This window comes from Oryctolagus cuniculus, chromosome 10 (genome assembly GCF_051225735.1).
Source record: "Oryctolagus cuniculus isolate XC-2025 breed Fujian yellow rabbit chromosome 10, ASM5122573v1, whole genome shotgun sequence".
Lineage (NCBI taxonomy): Eukaryota > Metazoa > Chordata > Mammalia > Lagomorpha > Leporidae > Oryctolagus > Oryctolagus cuniculus.
In genome coordinates, this window is record NC_142876.1 from 69,878,988 (window position 1) to 69,892,890 (window position 13,903).

Below are 13,903 nucleotides of genomic sequence, written 5' to 3' on the forward strand. Positions count from 1 at the left end.
TTTTTTCCCTTCTCTTATTACGTACCATTTGTGTGTTAAGTCTTAATTCTTATGTCTTTGGGCTTAAGAGTGTATCAGTTATTTTAAATGAATTTTTCACTGTCTTTGAAGCTCAGTCTGTAAGTGTGTTGTTGTCACAAAAGAAAATACTTGGGTTTGCATTACTTGAATAATTGAAAACTGAAATTGATAAAATACATTATGTAGGGGCCGGCGCCATGGCTCACTTGGCTAATCCTCCACCTGTGGTGCTGGCATCCCATATGGGCACCGGGTTCTAGTCCCAGTTGCTCCTTTCCAGTCCCAGTTGCTCCTTTCCAGTCCAGCTCTTTGCTGTGGCCGGGGGGGGGGGGGGGGGGGGCAGTGGAGGATGGCCCAAGTGCTTGGGCCCTGCACCCGAATAGGAGACCAGGAGGAAGCACCTGGCTCCTGGCTTTGGATCGGCACAGCGCCGGCCGTAGCAGCCATTTGGGGAGTGAACCAATGGAAGGAAGACCTTTCTCTCTGTCTCTGTCTCTGTCTCTGTCTCGCTCGCTCTCTCACTGTCTAACTCTATCTGTCAAATTAAAAAAAAAATTATGTAATGAATCAGGTTTTTGTTTCTGGATAAAAGTAGAAACAAAATAAAGATTTGTACTACTTAAAGGAAGAAAATAATGATAGTGCTTATAAGCACGGTGAACGCTTTTATGTTTGAGGCATCCAAAATTCAAGTGTTACTAGATTTTGCTCCTGAAATCCTGCTCTTCTTTTCTGTGCTTCATGCATTTACTCTTTATTGCTGATGCTGTAAAACAGCAGGGTTAACGTGTCATTATATCTGTGTTCATTATGAATCCCATAGCTTTTCTAGTCAGGAAAAAAATAGTCTCAAAAATACTCTTAGTCAGGGCCAGGGCTGTGGCCTAGGGGGTGTGGCTGCCACCTGCAGTGCTGGCATCCCATGTGGGCGCTGCTTAAGAGTCCTGGCTGCTCTACTTCTGATCCAGCGCTCTGCTGTGGCCTGGGAAAGCAGTGGAAGATGGCCCAAACATGTGGGCCCCTGCACCTACATGAGAGACGTGGAGGAAACTCCTGTCTCCTGGCCATTGCAGCCAACTGGGGAATGAACCAGAGGATGGAAGATCTCTCTCTCTCTGCCTCTCCTCTCTCTGTAATTTTCTCTCTTTCAAATAAATAAATAAATCTTTTCTTAAAAAAAATGTTCTTAGTGTCATTTTTTTGGTTGATATTTTACCCACTAATGGTATTTTAGACACCTTTAATATTTATTATTGGTGTTTAAACCTTTAAGGTATCTATAAAAATTCAAAACATTCCTTATTGTATTTGAACTAGTTAATGAAGAATAAGAAAAAAAACTAGCTTATTGAGACTGTAGACGTTTCACTCATTTAATTTCAAAATTTGTAATAAAGGAACTTTCAGAGATAGGTTGAGACCTAATGGTATCCATTAAACTAGCTCCTGTGATGTGGAAAGGAAACCCGGGAAACAGTGGAGTGCCAGTGTGAGGGCATTTACTTGTCATGGTGTGGCTGTAGTGTCCTCATACTTTAATACAGGTAGTGACGCACTGACATTTTTGTTGCCCAATAATGTGGAATAGTGTCCTTTATTTATCTGTACTAAAATAACTATAAATTAATGGAGTCTACAAAGAAAAAACTTTATGATTGTATTGTATTTGGGAGCCCTTGTACAGCTAGGTAAAGTTTCCATGATACAAAGTATTTGGATTTTAAAATTTGCTACTGTAAGGAAGAAGACATGACATTATTCCATGTGCTTAAATGATAACTTGCTTATTGACTTTCAGAAGAAAAAAATGAGTAATTGTCACTGTGTTAGCTATAATGTTAAATTGGCAAGTTGTAGCAGAAAATTTAAATCTGTGAATCTGTGTTTCTCAAATGTGATCCACAGTCGTCTAACACTGCTTTGTATATACTCTAAGTGCTACAAATAGTCAACACCAAACGTGTATTGATACCTCTCAAATGAATGCAACCTTTGATGTAGGTGTTTTGATATGCCTCAGAAAGTATCTGAGTGTCTGTAAATTTTAATCTATTTGAAAATGAAGATGCTCTTTTTATTGTTGTTCCATATTTGGTTTGATTTTTTTACATTTTTACTGCTAATTTAAGTGCAATTTGTTCAATGGTTAAAATGGGGTTGTCAGTGAAGAAACTTAAAAACAGCTTCATTCATGTAACTGCTTAAGTAAAAAGTACATTTAGTGTTCTATGTTCATACACGTTTTATGATCTGTATCTCTGTTTAAATATGTGATGATGTTTAAGCTTTGTTTCTGTTTAATAAAGCTTTTTACCACTGACTAAATGAAAGAATGTATCTTTTTGAAGAGATTTATATTATATAAATAAAAACTGGTTGAAACAATAAAAAAAAGAAAAAAAGAAATCTAAAAATAAAAAGTTACAGAGCATTATCAGAGGGAAATGCACACCAGTCTTGTAACACACAAAAGTTACACTGGGGGACAGCATTGTGGCACAGTGGCTAAAGCTGCCACCTGTGATGGCGGCAATTCATATGATGCTGGTTTGTGTCTCTGCTACTCCACTTCTAATCTAGGCCCCTGCTAATTGCCTGGAAAAGCAGGGTAAGATGGACCAAGTGTTTGGGCCCTTGCAACCTATGTGGAAGACTCAGATGAAGCTGCTGGCTTCTGGCTTTGGCCTGGTCCAGGCCCGGGCCGTTGTAGCTATCTGGGAAGTGAACCAGAGGGAGGAAGGTATTTCTCTCTGTGTAATTCTGACTTTCAAATAAATAAATAAATAAATCTAAAAAAAAAAAAAAATCATGCTGGATACAAGAAGAATACACCTAAGCAAGATAGAATGGAGATATGGAGATCAACTTAGAGGTTATATAATGACCCAAGACTGAATCAAATCATTATGAAGAAGAATAAGAAAAGAGACTGAACACACAATATGGAAATGGAAATTATAACTTAGTAATTACGTAGATGTGGGAGCTATAAGTTTCTGCCTTCCTCAGATATGTGCACAGTGGCATCACTTATGAATACGGAGGGAAAGCACAAAAAGGTTTAGGGTTAGGAACAATGGACTGTGTAAGGAAGGCATGCAAACTCAAGACACAACAAGTATGAGGCAGCTATAGGATATAACGCAGAGATGAGTGACTTGCATAAAATGGCTCTGCAGCCAAGAGACCACACTGCAGATGAGATTTAGGGTCACAAACACAAACACAAACACAGAGAGGGCAACTGGACTCACAGAAGACAAGATCATCTGTACAAGTGTCAGAGTCAGAAAAGACAGAGAAAATACCTGAAACAAATACAGGCAGAGTCTTGAAAATGGTTGAGTAGCTAGAGAAGAGGAAAAGCAGAAACAAACATACTACCAGGGGAAGAAGGCACAGTCAACAGTATCACAGGTCACAGGAGGGTTAGAAAGGAAACCAATGGAAAGTCCCTCACTGCATTTGGAAATTAGAAAGTTACCAGCACTTTAGAATAAAAGTTTTAGTGAGAATGTTGAAGCAGAAGCACAGGCTGAAGAAAGTACAGGTAATGACAGAGACACACACAATGTGTTTGCGTGTCCATGTGTCCCCATAACTGATAAAGTAGGTGGGGGTTGCGGTGGGATATAAGGGTTTAGATAAGAGACTGGAGCACATTTATGTAATAAAGAGAAAAGTCACTCAAAGGAAAGAAGCTGAAGACACAAAGAAAAGTGGTGAGGACACAGAGTAGTCCCTGAGGAGGAATCAGGATACAAGACTGGCCTAGGACAAGACGAGATAAGGTTCTTCTAGTACTGCAGGAGAGGATGAAAAACAGGAAAATGAGTTTCCAGGTGGTGGAACATGAAGCTGAAGTTATATTCTCTAAGAATGGAAGGAAGATGATATTCCAAATGTGGTGAGTGGTGGGCAAGTCTGAGAGATCACTGACTCAGGACACAGCCTAAGTAGAAGAGAAATGGGACTGACGGCACATGGGGGATCAGCAAGGTACATGAGCCAAGCTGATGCTGAGCTCAGCCTAGGCACATGCTCATTAGTCCGAATTTAGAGAAGATGAGAACTAATGATTCCCAGGTCGGGACTTTACAAGGAGGGTGAAGTAGAGATCCAAAGAGATTTTTTTAAAATATAAGAACATGTGGCTGGTGTCGTGCAATAGCAGTTAAAGGATGCTGCTTGCGATGCTGGCATACCATTCAGGCATCAGTTTGAGTCCTGGCTGCCACACTTCCAATCCAGCTCCTTGCCAATGCACCTGAGAAAGCAGCAGAAGATGGTCCAGGTGCTTGGGCCCCTGCACCTATGTGAGACACCCTGGCTCATGGCTTCAGCCTGGCCCAGCCCTAGCTGTTGTAGCCATTTGGGGAGTGAACCAGCAGCAAATCAAAGATCTCTCTCCCTCTCCTCCGCTCTCTGCAACTCTGCCTTTCAAATAAGTAAATAAATCTTAAAACAAAACAAGAAAGCTATTAAGTAATATGCAGGTTAGAGAAAGAAGTAATACACTACAATAAATGAAAATGTCAAAGAATTAAACAGGAAAGTATACTAGGAGTGAAAGAGCTAGAGTGACAGAAAGCAACCCTTAAAGTAGCAGAGTTTTAAGAATTCAGGATGAAGATGACAGAAGGTCACAATCAAGGAACAATAAGGCTAGAGTTCTATAGTTACTTTCCCAGACACATGAGGTTACGAGGATGCAGGTGGCACCAAAGAGGAGAGGAAAGAGGGAAAAGAAAGGGACTATGAAGCAGTAGAGGACAGAGGTGAGAACAGGGCTGAGATATGGCTGGACCACACCAGCCTCAGAGACCACTGTCATTCATTGGCTGGAGGGTACTGTTTGAGTCTGGGAAGTATCGTGATTATTTGGGAAACATGAGTGAACAGCCTCCATGTGAGCAGGATCAGAAGGTAGTTTTGGGCACTTCACCTGGCAATCCATTTGCACCTCACTAAGAGGGAAACACAGGAAGGAGCCTGAGACCAATGATGAACAGAGGACTGACAAGCACAGACTAAACTGTGCAGCTGCCAACTGCAGGTACCCAATAGCCAGTTGGGGGTACAAATCTAAAACTTAGAAGGCAAATCCCAAGCAGGTTTATTGACTTCTACACCAGACAGTAATTTGTTACAAATGCCTTAGTTTTTTTTTTTTTTTTTTGAAGTATCTCATCTAGCTTAAAAAAAAATTTCCTCAACTTATTTCAACCCAGTACAGCTAAAGAAGAAACTCAAGGGACTGGTGTTGTGTTACAGTGAGTTGAGATGCCACCTCATATTGGACCACTACTCAGTCTCAGCTGCTCACCTCCAATTCAGTTCCCTGCTAATGCACCCAAGAGCAGTGGGCGAAGGCCAAAGTACTTGAGGCCCCACCATCCACAAGAAAGACCCAGATGGAGCCTGGCTCCTGGCTTTGGCCTGGCCCAGCTCCAATCATTGTAGACATTTAGGGAGTGAACCAGCATATGGAAGATATCTCTCTTTCTGTCTCTCCTCTTTGTCATGCTGCCTTTCCAATAAATAAATCTTTCTCTTTTTTTAAAAAAGGGACCTAAATGTAGCTTAGCACATCCAACAATGGTAATCACAACAAAAATGTAAAAATTAAAGACAACAGCAGGGTTTAGGAAGGAAGATGGGCGTGAAGTGGCTGTGACCACAGAAAGGCATCAGGATCAGTTGTGCCATGATAAAATTGCACAGAACTAGGGCCAGTGTTGTGGCATAACAAGTTAACCTGCCACCTGTGATGCTGGCAGCCCATACTGGTGCCAATGTGTGTCCCAGCTGCTTTACTCTGAATCCTGCTCCCTACTAATGTGCCTGGGAAAGCAGCAGAAACTGGCAAAAGTACTTGGGCCCCTGGATCAGATGAAGCTCCTGCAAACGTTTGGGGGAGTTAATCAGTGGATGAAAGAACTCTCTCTCTCTGATTTCCTTCTCTTTAACTTTGCCCTTCAAATAAATTTTAAAAACTCTTTCAAAAGAAGTTGCACAGAACTAAACACATTCACACACAACTGCATGTAAGACAGAATGGCAGGCTGGCGCCGCGGCTCACTAGGCTAATCCTCCGCCTAGCGGCGCCGGCACACCGGGTTCTAGTCCCGGTCGGGGCGCCGGATTCTGTCCCAGTTGCCCCTCTTCCAGGCCAGCTCTCTGCTGTGGCCAGGGAGTGCAGTGGAGGATGGCCCAAGTGCTTGGGCCCCGCACCCCATGGGAGACCAGGATAAGTACCTGGCTCCTGCCATCGGATCAGCGCCGGCCGCAGCGTGCCGGCTGCAGCAGCCATTGGAGGGCAAACCAATGGCAAAAGGAAGACCTTTCTCTCTGTCTCTCTCTCTCACTGTCCACTCTGCCTGTCAAAAAAAAAAAAAAGAATGGCTGGATGGACTGCATCAGTGTCAATCTCCCAGCTGTGATATTCCACTGTAGTTACATAAAATAATACCATCAAGGCAAAGATATATTAGATCTCTGTGCTCTTTTAAAAAATTTATTTATTTATTTGAAAGGCAGAGCAAAAGCAAGAGCGGAAGAGAAGGAGGAAGAGAGGGGGAAGGGAGATAGAGATATTCCTTCTGCTGGTTCACTCCCCCAAACAGCCACAATGGCCAGGGCTGGGCTGGGCTGGGCTGAAGTTAGGAGGCCAGGAGGACAGGAACTCCGTCTAGGTTTCCCACATGGATGGTAGGGGCCCAAGAACATGGAACATCTTCTGTTGCCTTCTCAGGGACATTAACAGGGAGCCAGAAAAGAACTGGGACAGCCAGCACTCAAATCGGCACTATGATATGAAAAACCAACATCACAAGAGGTGGCTTAACCCACTGCAGCACAATGCTGACCTCAGGGATCTGTGTTATTTCTTTCAACTTGCATGCAAATCTACAGGAATCAAAACACAAAGGGTTTTGTTGAAAGTTTTTAAAAGATAGCAAAATAAGGAGTAATGTTTCTACAGCTAAATTATTCTCACCAGAAAACTGGAGCAGAGTGAGAAGATACCTAGGTGTTAGAATTACTGCCCACAACCCCATTCCCTGAACACACCCCACACCAAAACTGCTGCCATGGTAACCCACAGGTTTCAGAGGAAGCTTCTTATACCCTCAAATGTGTTCCAACTGAGAAAAGCAGAAAACCTCTCTTCTAGCTACTTTTCTTTATTAACACTTGAAAAAAACATAATAATTTACAATAAATATTAAATTTTTAAAAAGATTTATTTACTTATTTATTTGAAGGGCAGAGTTATAGAGAGGGAGGGAGAGACAAAGAGAAAGAAAGCTCTTCCATTCACTGCTTCACTTCCCAAAACAGCCGCCAACAGGGCAGGGTTGGATTAGGCCAAAGCCAAGAGCCGAAAACTTCATTTGGGTTTCCCCTATGGATGGCTGGGGCCCAAGCATTTGGGCCACCTTTTGCTGCTTTCCCAGAAATATTGGCAGAAAGCTGGATTGCAAGTGGGGCAGCTGGGACATGAACTGGCACCCATATGGGATACTGGTGTTGTAGACAGTGGCTTAAACCACTGTACCATAATGCCAGTCCCAATATGAAATATTTTAGTCAATACATTTGTAATGGGGATGTACTTGGTCAACATAAAGAAAAATATTCTATTTGTATCAGATAAAAAATATGGATTTTCAGTGGTTTAATCAGACTTTAAACAACCATAATCAAGGAATACAATCATAAAAAGGTGTACAGTCTGTGGCCTTGAATAGAGGACAACTTACTTAGCCTATCCAGGAGACCTTGGCACACCAGCACCATGTCCTAGTCAACTAGGAGAAAGATTAGACATGAGCAGAAAGCTGCATCTCATCAATTTGATTCATATGCATTTTAAATTGCTTAGCAAGAAGCAGCTTTAAAGAAAAACTGTTTAGCCACTGAAATCAAACATGGGGAAACACTAGACTGGAACTGTAGCCCAGCTAAGATTTAAATGATTTGTATCAAAAGAACAAAGAAGGAAAAAAAAAAAAAAGGAATCACATCATGACAAACACATTTAAAAACCCTAGTATTATAATTATTTACAAAATGGTGCTTGTGTGTGTACAGCACAATCTAAATGTCAAGCCGCAGAGGAACTGTTGGGTCAAAAAATGGAATATGGGGGTGGGGAGGGCGGGCAGCATTGTGGCATAACAGGTTAAGCCACTGCTTTCAGTGCTGGCATCCCATATGGGTGCTGGTTTGAGTTCTAGCTACTCCACTTCCGATCCAGCTCTCTGCTACGGCCTGGGAAAGCAGCAGAAGTTGGCCCAAGTCCTTGGGTCCCTACACCCGCGTGGGAGACCAGAAGAAGCTCTTGGCTTCAAGCTTTGGATTGGTGCAGCTCCGGCTGTTGCGGCCAATTGGGGAGTGAACCATCGGATGGAAGACCTCTCTCTCTCTGTCTCTCCTTCCCTCTCTGTGTAAATCTTTCAAATAAATAAATAAATCTAAAAAACAAAGAAATGCATATAACAAAACATATATTTAATAATAGTTATTTTAAAGAAAGAAAAATTAAACATAACAAAAGAAAAACAGGTAGGTAGGAAATATATCAAAATAATGGTGGCTGTATTTGAAGGATGAAATAATTATGGGTAATAATTTTTCCTCTAATATTTCTTGAAAATCTTTTTAAAAATTTATATTCCTTGAAAATAATATTTCCCTCCACTGTGCCTTGAAATTTTAAGAATATATAAGAAAATAAGAAAAAACTTATTGCAGTAACAACTCTGACCCCAAACCCTCCTTCTCACTGTATCCTGTACCCTTAAACAAACCAAAACACACACACACAAACTCACGAGTACTTACATGGGCTTACGTCTCTGTATCTGTTTCGATTTCTGTTTTCTGGAAATTTGGCCACTCTGTGAGGATAGTCATGGGACTCATTTCGAATTTCCTTAAAATAACAAAAATAAATTTTAATATCCCTCACTTAAATTTATACAGCAAAACATATTTCCAAAATATAAAATATTTATACGGCACTTCATATATACTTCGTACTTTGCAAAACAAACTGTATACATCACTTCAATGAATCCTCACACCACTAATGGAAACAATTCTCTGCCATATTTTGTATGGCAGGATAAGAATCTTTGAGAACTTAAACAATCTGTTAGAAGTGACACAGCTCATAGATGGCAGCCCCCAGGACTGAACCAAAGTCCTTCGGATACCAAAGTCTGTGCTCAAGATCTATTTATTTACTGATTATTAGGCTCTATCCAATATCTCTAAACATGAAATACTTTATGTAGTAGAATTATAGCAATGGAGATACTCAAGATTAGACACATCACACTCAAATGCTACCTACAACTCTTTTATATAACATTTACTTAAATTCTGGAGTTTCTACCTTAAAAATCTTCATCTATTTCCTTATCTTCATGCCACATGACTGTTACTTTGAGTGCAAAATTTGTTTCTAAAGTCATAAATAATTAGCAAAAACTGGTAAGCTTAAGGCTCATTTTAGGGCTTCTGTATTCCATTATGGGAGATATCCTGCCAGTGTACGACTCTGCAGCTTACATGGGTGCCCAGTGCGATCATGTCTTCTCATCCAAAAGGAACATATTCCAAGAATTTAGGTAAAAAGGAGAAATGCCATATTTCAAAAAACTATGCTTTAGCATCAAAAATTAAATTGCCCATGGTACCACATAAGAAGAAGCATTCTAAAAGTCAGGCACCAGAGGCAGGTAGTTGGCCCAACAGTTAAGAAGCTGGTTGGGACAGCCATATCCCCACAATCAGAGTGCCTAGGGTCAAGTCCCATCTTTACTCTTGATTCCAGCTTCCTGCTAATGCAGACCTGGGAAGCAGCAGGTAATGGTTCAAGTGGTTGAGTCTCTATTACACATATGAGAGACCTGCACTGAGTTCCTAGCTTCTGGCTTCAGCCTGGCCCAATCTCAAATACTAGAGACATTTGAGGAGCGAATCAGCAAATAAGAGCTCTCACTGTGTGTGTGTGTGTGTGTGTGTGTGGGAGCAGGAGCAGGAGCAGGAGCAGGAGCTAGAGAGGGAGCAGGAGGGAGGGAGAGGGAAGGAGGGAAGGAGGGAGGGAGGGAGAGAGGGGGAGAGAGAGAGAGAGAGAGAGAAAGAGAGAGAGAAAAGAAATTTTAGGGGTTGGTGCTGGGACATAGCAGGCTAAGCCTCTACCTGCAGCACAGGCCTCCCATATGGGCGCCAGTTCAAGTATCAGCTGCTCCTCTTCCAATCCAGCTCTCTGATATGGCCTGGGACAGCAGCAGAAGATGGCCCAAGTTCTTGGGCCCCTGTACCTAAGTGGGAGACCCAGAAGAAGCTCCTGGCTCCTGGCTTCAGATTGATTCAGCTCCAGCCCTTGCAGCCATTTGGGGAGGGAACCAGCAGATGGAAGACTTTTCTCTATCTCTCCCCCCCATCTCTCTATAACTCAACCTCTCAAATGAATAAATAAAATCTTCAAAATAAAAGAAATTTAAAAAATTTATAGTGGCATAGCAGGTAAAGCCACAGCCTGCAATGCTGGCATCCCATATGGACACTAGTTCGAATCCTGGATACTCCGCTACTGACCCAGCTCCCTGCTAACGGCCTAGGAAAGCAGCAGAGGATGGTCCATGTGTTTGTGGGAGAACAGGAAGAAGCTCCTGGCTCCTGGCTTTGGCATGGACCAGCCCAGGCCACTGTGGCCATATGGGGAGTAAACCAGCAAATGAAGATCTCTCTTCCTTTCAAATAAATAAATAAATCTTTTAAAAAATTTATGAAAGGCACCAGATAGTTTTATAAATTAAGCATAAATAATTCAATGCATTTCTTAATGAATGTCCTTGGGGTTCCTTACTCCTGTGTCTGCCAATTCTCAACAAGCCCTAAATCAGGGCTTATTTTTCTAGTTTGTATCTTCCTTTGGATCTACCATATACACTCAGCAGTAAACAGTCAAAATATTCTCTGTATATATTTGCTGAATTTCCACCTACTTTCAATCCTTTAACTCAATTGGTTCCTAATGAGTTTTTTTCCTGAGGCACAGTGAAGAGTAGATAAAATTTTAAGAGAAAAAAAAAAAATAAAGATTTTAGGTGCTGGCGTTGTGCAGTGGTGGGCCATCACTTGCAATGCTGGCATCCCTTAGCAGCTACTCCATTTGCAATAAAGCTCCCTGAAAATGTGCCTGGGAAAGCAGTGCAGGATGACCCAAGTGTTTGGGCCCCTGCATCCACATGGGAGACCCAATGAAGCTCCTGGCTCCTGTCTTCATTCAGCCTGGCTCAGCCCTGGCTGTTGCAGCCATCTGGCGAGTGAACAAGCAGATAGAAGATCGATCTCTCTCTCCCCCTACCTCTAACTCTGCCTTTTACGTAAAATAAATAAATAAAAACTTTGTGGAGTATAAATAGGATGCCTTAAAGCTACAATTACACCACAAACCAAAACACAATTGAATAGTTTTATTATTTTAAATCTTTATTTCATTAGTCTTTTCAAAAAGAAGTTGTTCACTTCATTGGTAATCTTCTATCATTATTTTTGTCCTTGTTTTTGTTTCCTCCCGCTCTCTTTGGGTTGATCTGATAGTTATGAGTATTCTTTTAAAAGCTCATAGAAAACTGTATTAAAAGGTAATTTTACTTTGGTACAAAATATTTTGAAAGCCACACTTTTTCTCATAATATACACTTCCTGAAGATTCCCATATTTTATAATTTTTTATTCCCCCAATGTTCTTTATTGATAGAACATGATGCACAAGTTTCTAACCTGAACTCAATTTTTCTGAGACTGGAACACTAAAAATATTTCTGTGGGGCCAGCGCTGTGGCGTACTCGGTTAAGCAGCTTCCTGTGATGCCAGCATCCCAGTTCAAGTTTCGGCTGCTCCATTTCCAATCCGGTTCCCTGTTAATGCACCTGGAACAGCAACAGAAAATGGCCCAAGTGCTTGGGCCCCCTACACCACATTGGAGACCCTGAAGAAGCTCCTGGCTCCTGGTGCCTAGCTTGGGTCTGGACCAATTCCGGCCATTGCAGCCATTTGGGGATGGAAGATATCTCTCTCTCTCTCTCTCTCTCTCTCTCTCTCTGCCTTTCAAAAAATTATCTTTAAAAAATTTTTTGGAAGATATAAGACACTTATTAGCTTATAATATGCAACATCAATTTTACTTCTTCCAAATCAACAGTTGAATTAATACCATTTATGGATTTTCACATGTATCAGTAACACTTGCTCTATCATAAACCAGGTTTTCATACACACATGGGTCTGTTTCTAGCCCCCCCCCCCCCTTTCTTAATTTGAAAGGCAAAGGTACAGAATGAGGAGAAGAGAGAGAGAGAGAGAATATGTTTCATCTGCTTGGTCAGTCCCAAATGGCTGCTGCTGGGCCAGGCCAAAGCCAAGAGCCCAGAGCTTCCTCCGGCTTTCCCACATGGGCTGGGTCCAAGCACTTGGCCATCTTCTGTTGCTTTCCCAGGTACATTAGCAGGGATCTGGATCGGCAGTGGAGCAGCCAGGTCGCAAAATGGCACTGATACAGGATGCCAGCATTGCAAGTGGAGGTTTAATCTGCTACACCACAATGTGGAGAACCCCTCTAAGTCCTCTTATAGTTCACAGAATGATTTATTTACTGTCTGACAGTTTCAAATTTGTTAGTATAGCTTTATTTTTTTTTTTAAGATTTATTTTATTTATTTGAAAAGCAGAGCTACAGAGAGGCCAGAGGCAGAGAAGAGAGGTCTTCCATCCCCTGGCTCACTACCCAAATGACTGCAACAGCTAGAGCTGGAATGATGCAAAGCCAGGAGCCAGGTACTTCTTCCAGGCTTCCACGTGGGTGCAAGGGCCCAAGGACTTGCTTCAGCAGACGCTGAACTGGAAGCGGAGCCGCTAGGACTTGAACCAGTGCCCAAATGGGATGCTACACCACAGTGCCAGGCCCACTATAGCTTTATAACAGTGTATCTGGAAGAGCAAGTTGTTCCCCAGCTATTTTCCCCATTTGTGTTGTAGTTCATGAAATTTTAATTCATTTTGCAATTTTCTTCATAAAAGTATTTTAGGTTAACATAGAGGTTTACTCTCAGAAATTTTATAGTCTTTCTTGCTGTGTAAATGAATTTCTTAAAAACCTATTTATATTATTAGTCTATTACAAATGCACTGGCTTGTGGGCCGGCGCCGCAGCTCAATAGGCTAATCCTCTGCCTGCGGTGCTGGCACACTGGGTTCTAGTCCCGGTCGGGGCGCCGGATTCTGTCCCGGTTGCCCCTCTTCCAGGCCAGCTCTCTGCTGTGGCCCGGGAGTGCAGTGGAGGATTGCCCAAGTCCTTGGGCCCTGCACCCCATGGGAGACCAGGAGAAGCATGTGGCTCCTGGTTTTGGATCAGTGCGGTGCGCTGGCCGCGGTGGCCATTGGAGGGTGAACCAATGGCAAAGGAAGACCTTTCTCTCTGACTGTCTCACTGTCCACTCTGCCTGCCCAAAAAAAAAAAAAAAAAAAAAATGCACTGGCTTGGGGAAAGAGGTGTGAGAATGCTTAAAATCATGGGCAAAGGCAAGCCTCTTTCCACTGACTAGCCTATCTTCATACACACACACACACCCTTTCCTACAGCTAGGTCCACCAGTCAATTGCTAATTCCTATCTTGAAACCCACAGAAACACACTTATTTGGGTACACTACACAAGTCCCAAGTACAGCTTAGAGAAGAGATTTAAAAGTTATGAAACACAATAGGGGCCTGGCACTGTGGCACAGTAGGTTAATCCTTCTCCTGAGGCGCAGGCATCCCATATGGGCACCAGTTCTAGTCCCAGCTGCTCTGCTTCCGA

General features: G+C 42.2%; 1 protein-coding gene across 7 annotated transcripts in view; it reads right to left on the reverse strand.

The window, feature by feature from the left end:
* Nucleotides 1-13,903, reverse strand: part of PTPN2 (protein tyrosine phosphatase non-receptor type 2) — a 111,526-nt gene that overhangs the window by 65,364 nt on the left and 32,259 nt on the right. For 6 of the 7 annotated variants that reach the window (XM_089305379.1, XM_070050527.2, XM_002713523.6 and 3 more), the window contains exon 2: nt 8,872-8,962. Coding sequence is in view for 4 of the 7 variants with exons in the window: in XM_070050527.2 (XP_069906628.1) it covers nt 8,872-8,962 (91 nt within the window). In the remaining 3 variants the exon portion in view is untranslated. Of the gene's footprint in view, nt 1-8,871; nt 8,963-11,826; nt 11,977-13,903 lie in introns of all 7 variants that reach the window. The other variant, XM_089305377.1, reaches the window with a different exon arrangement.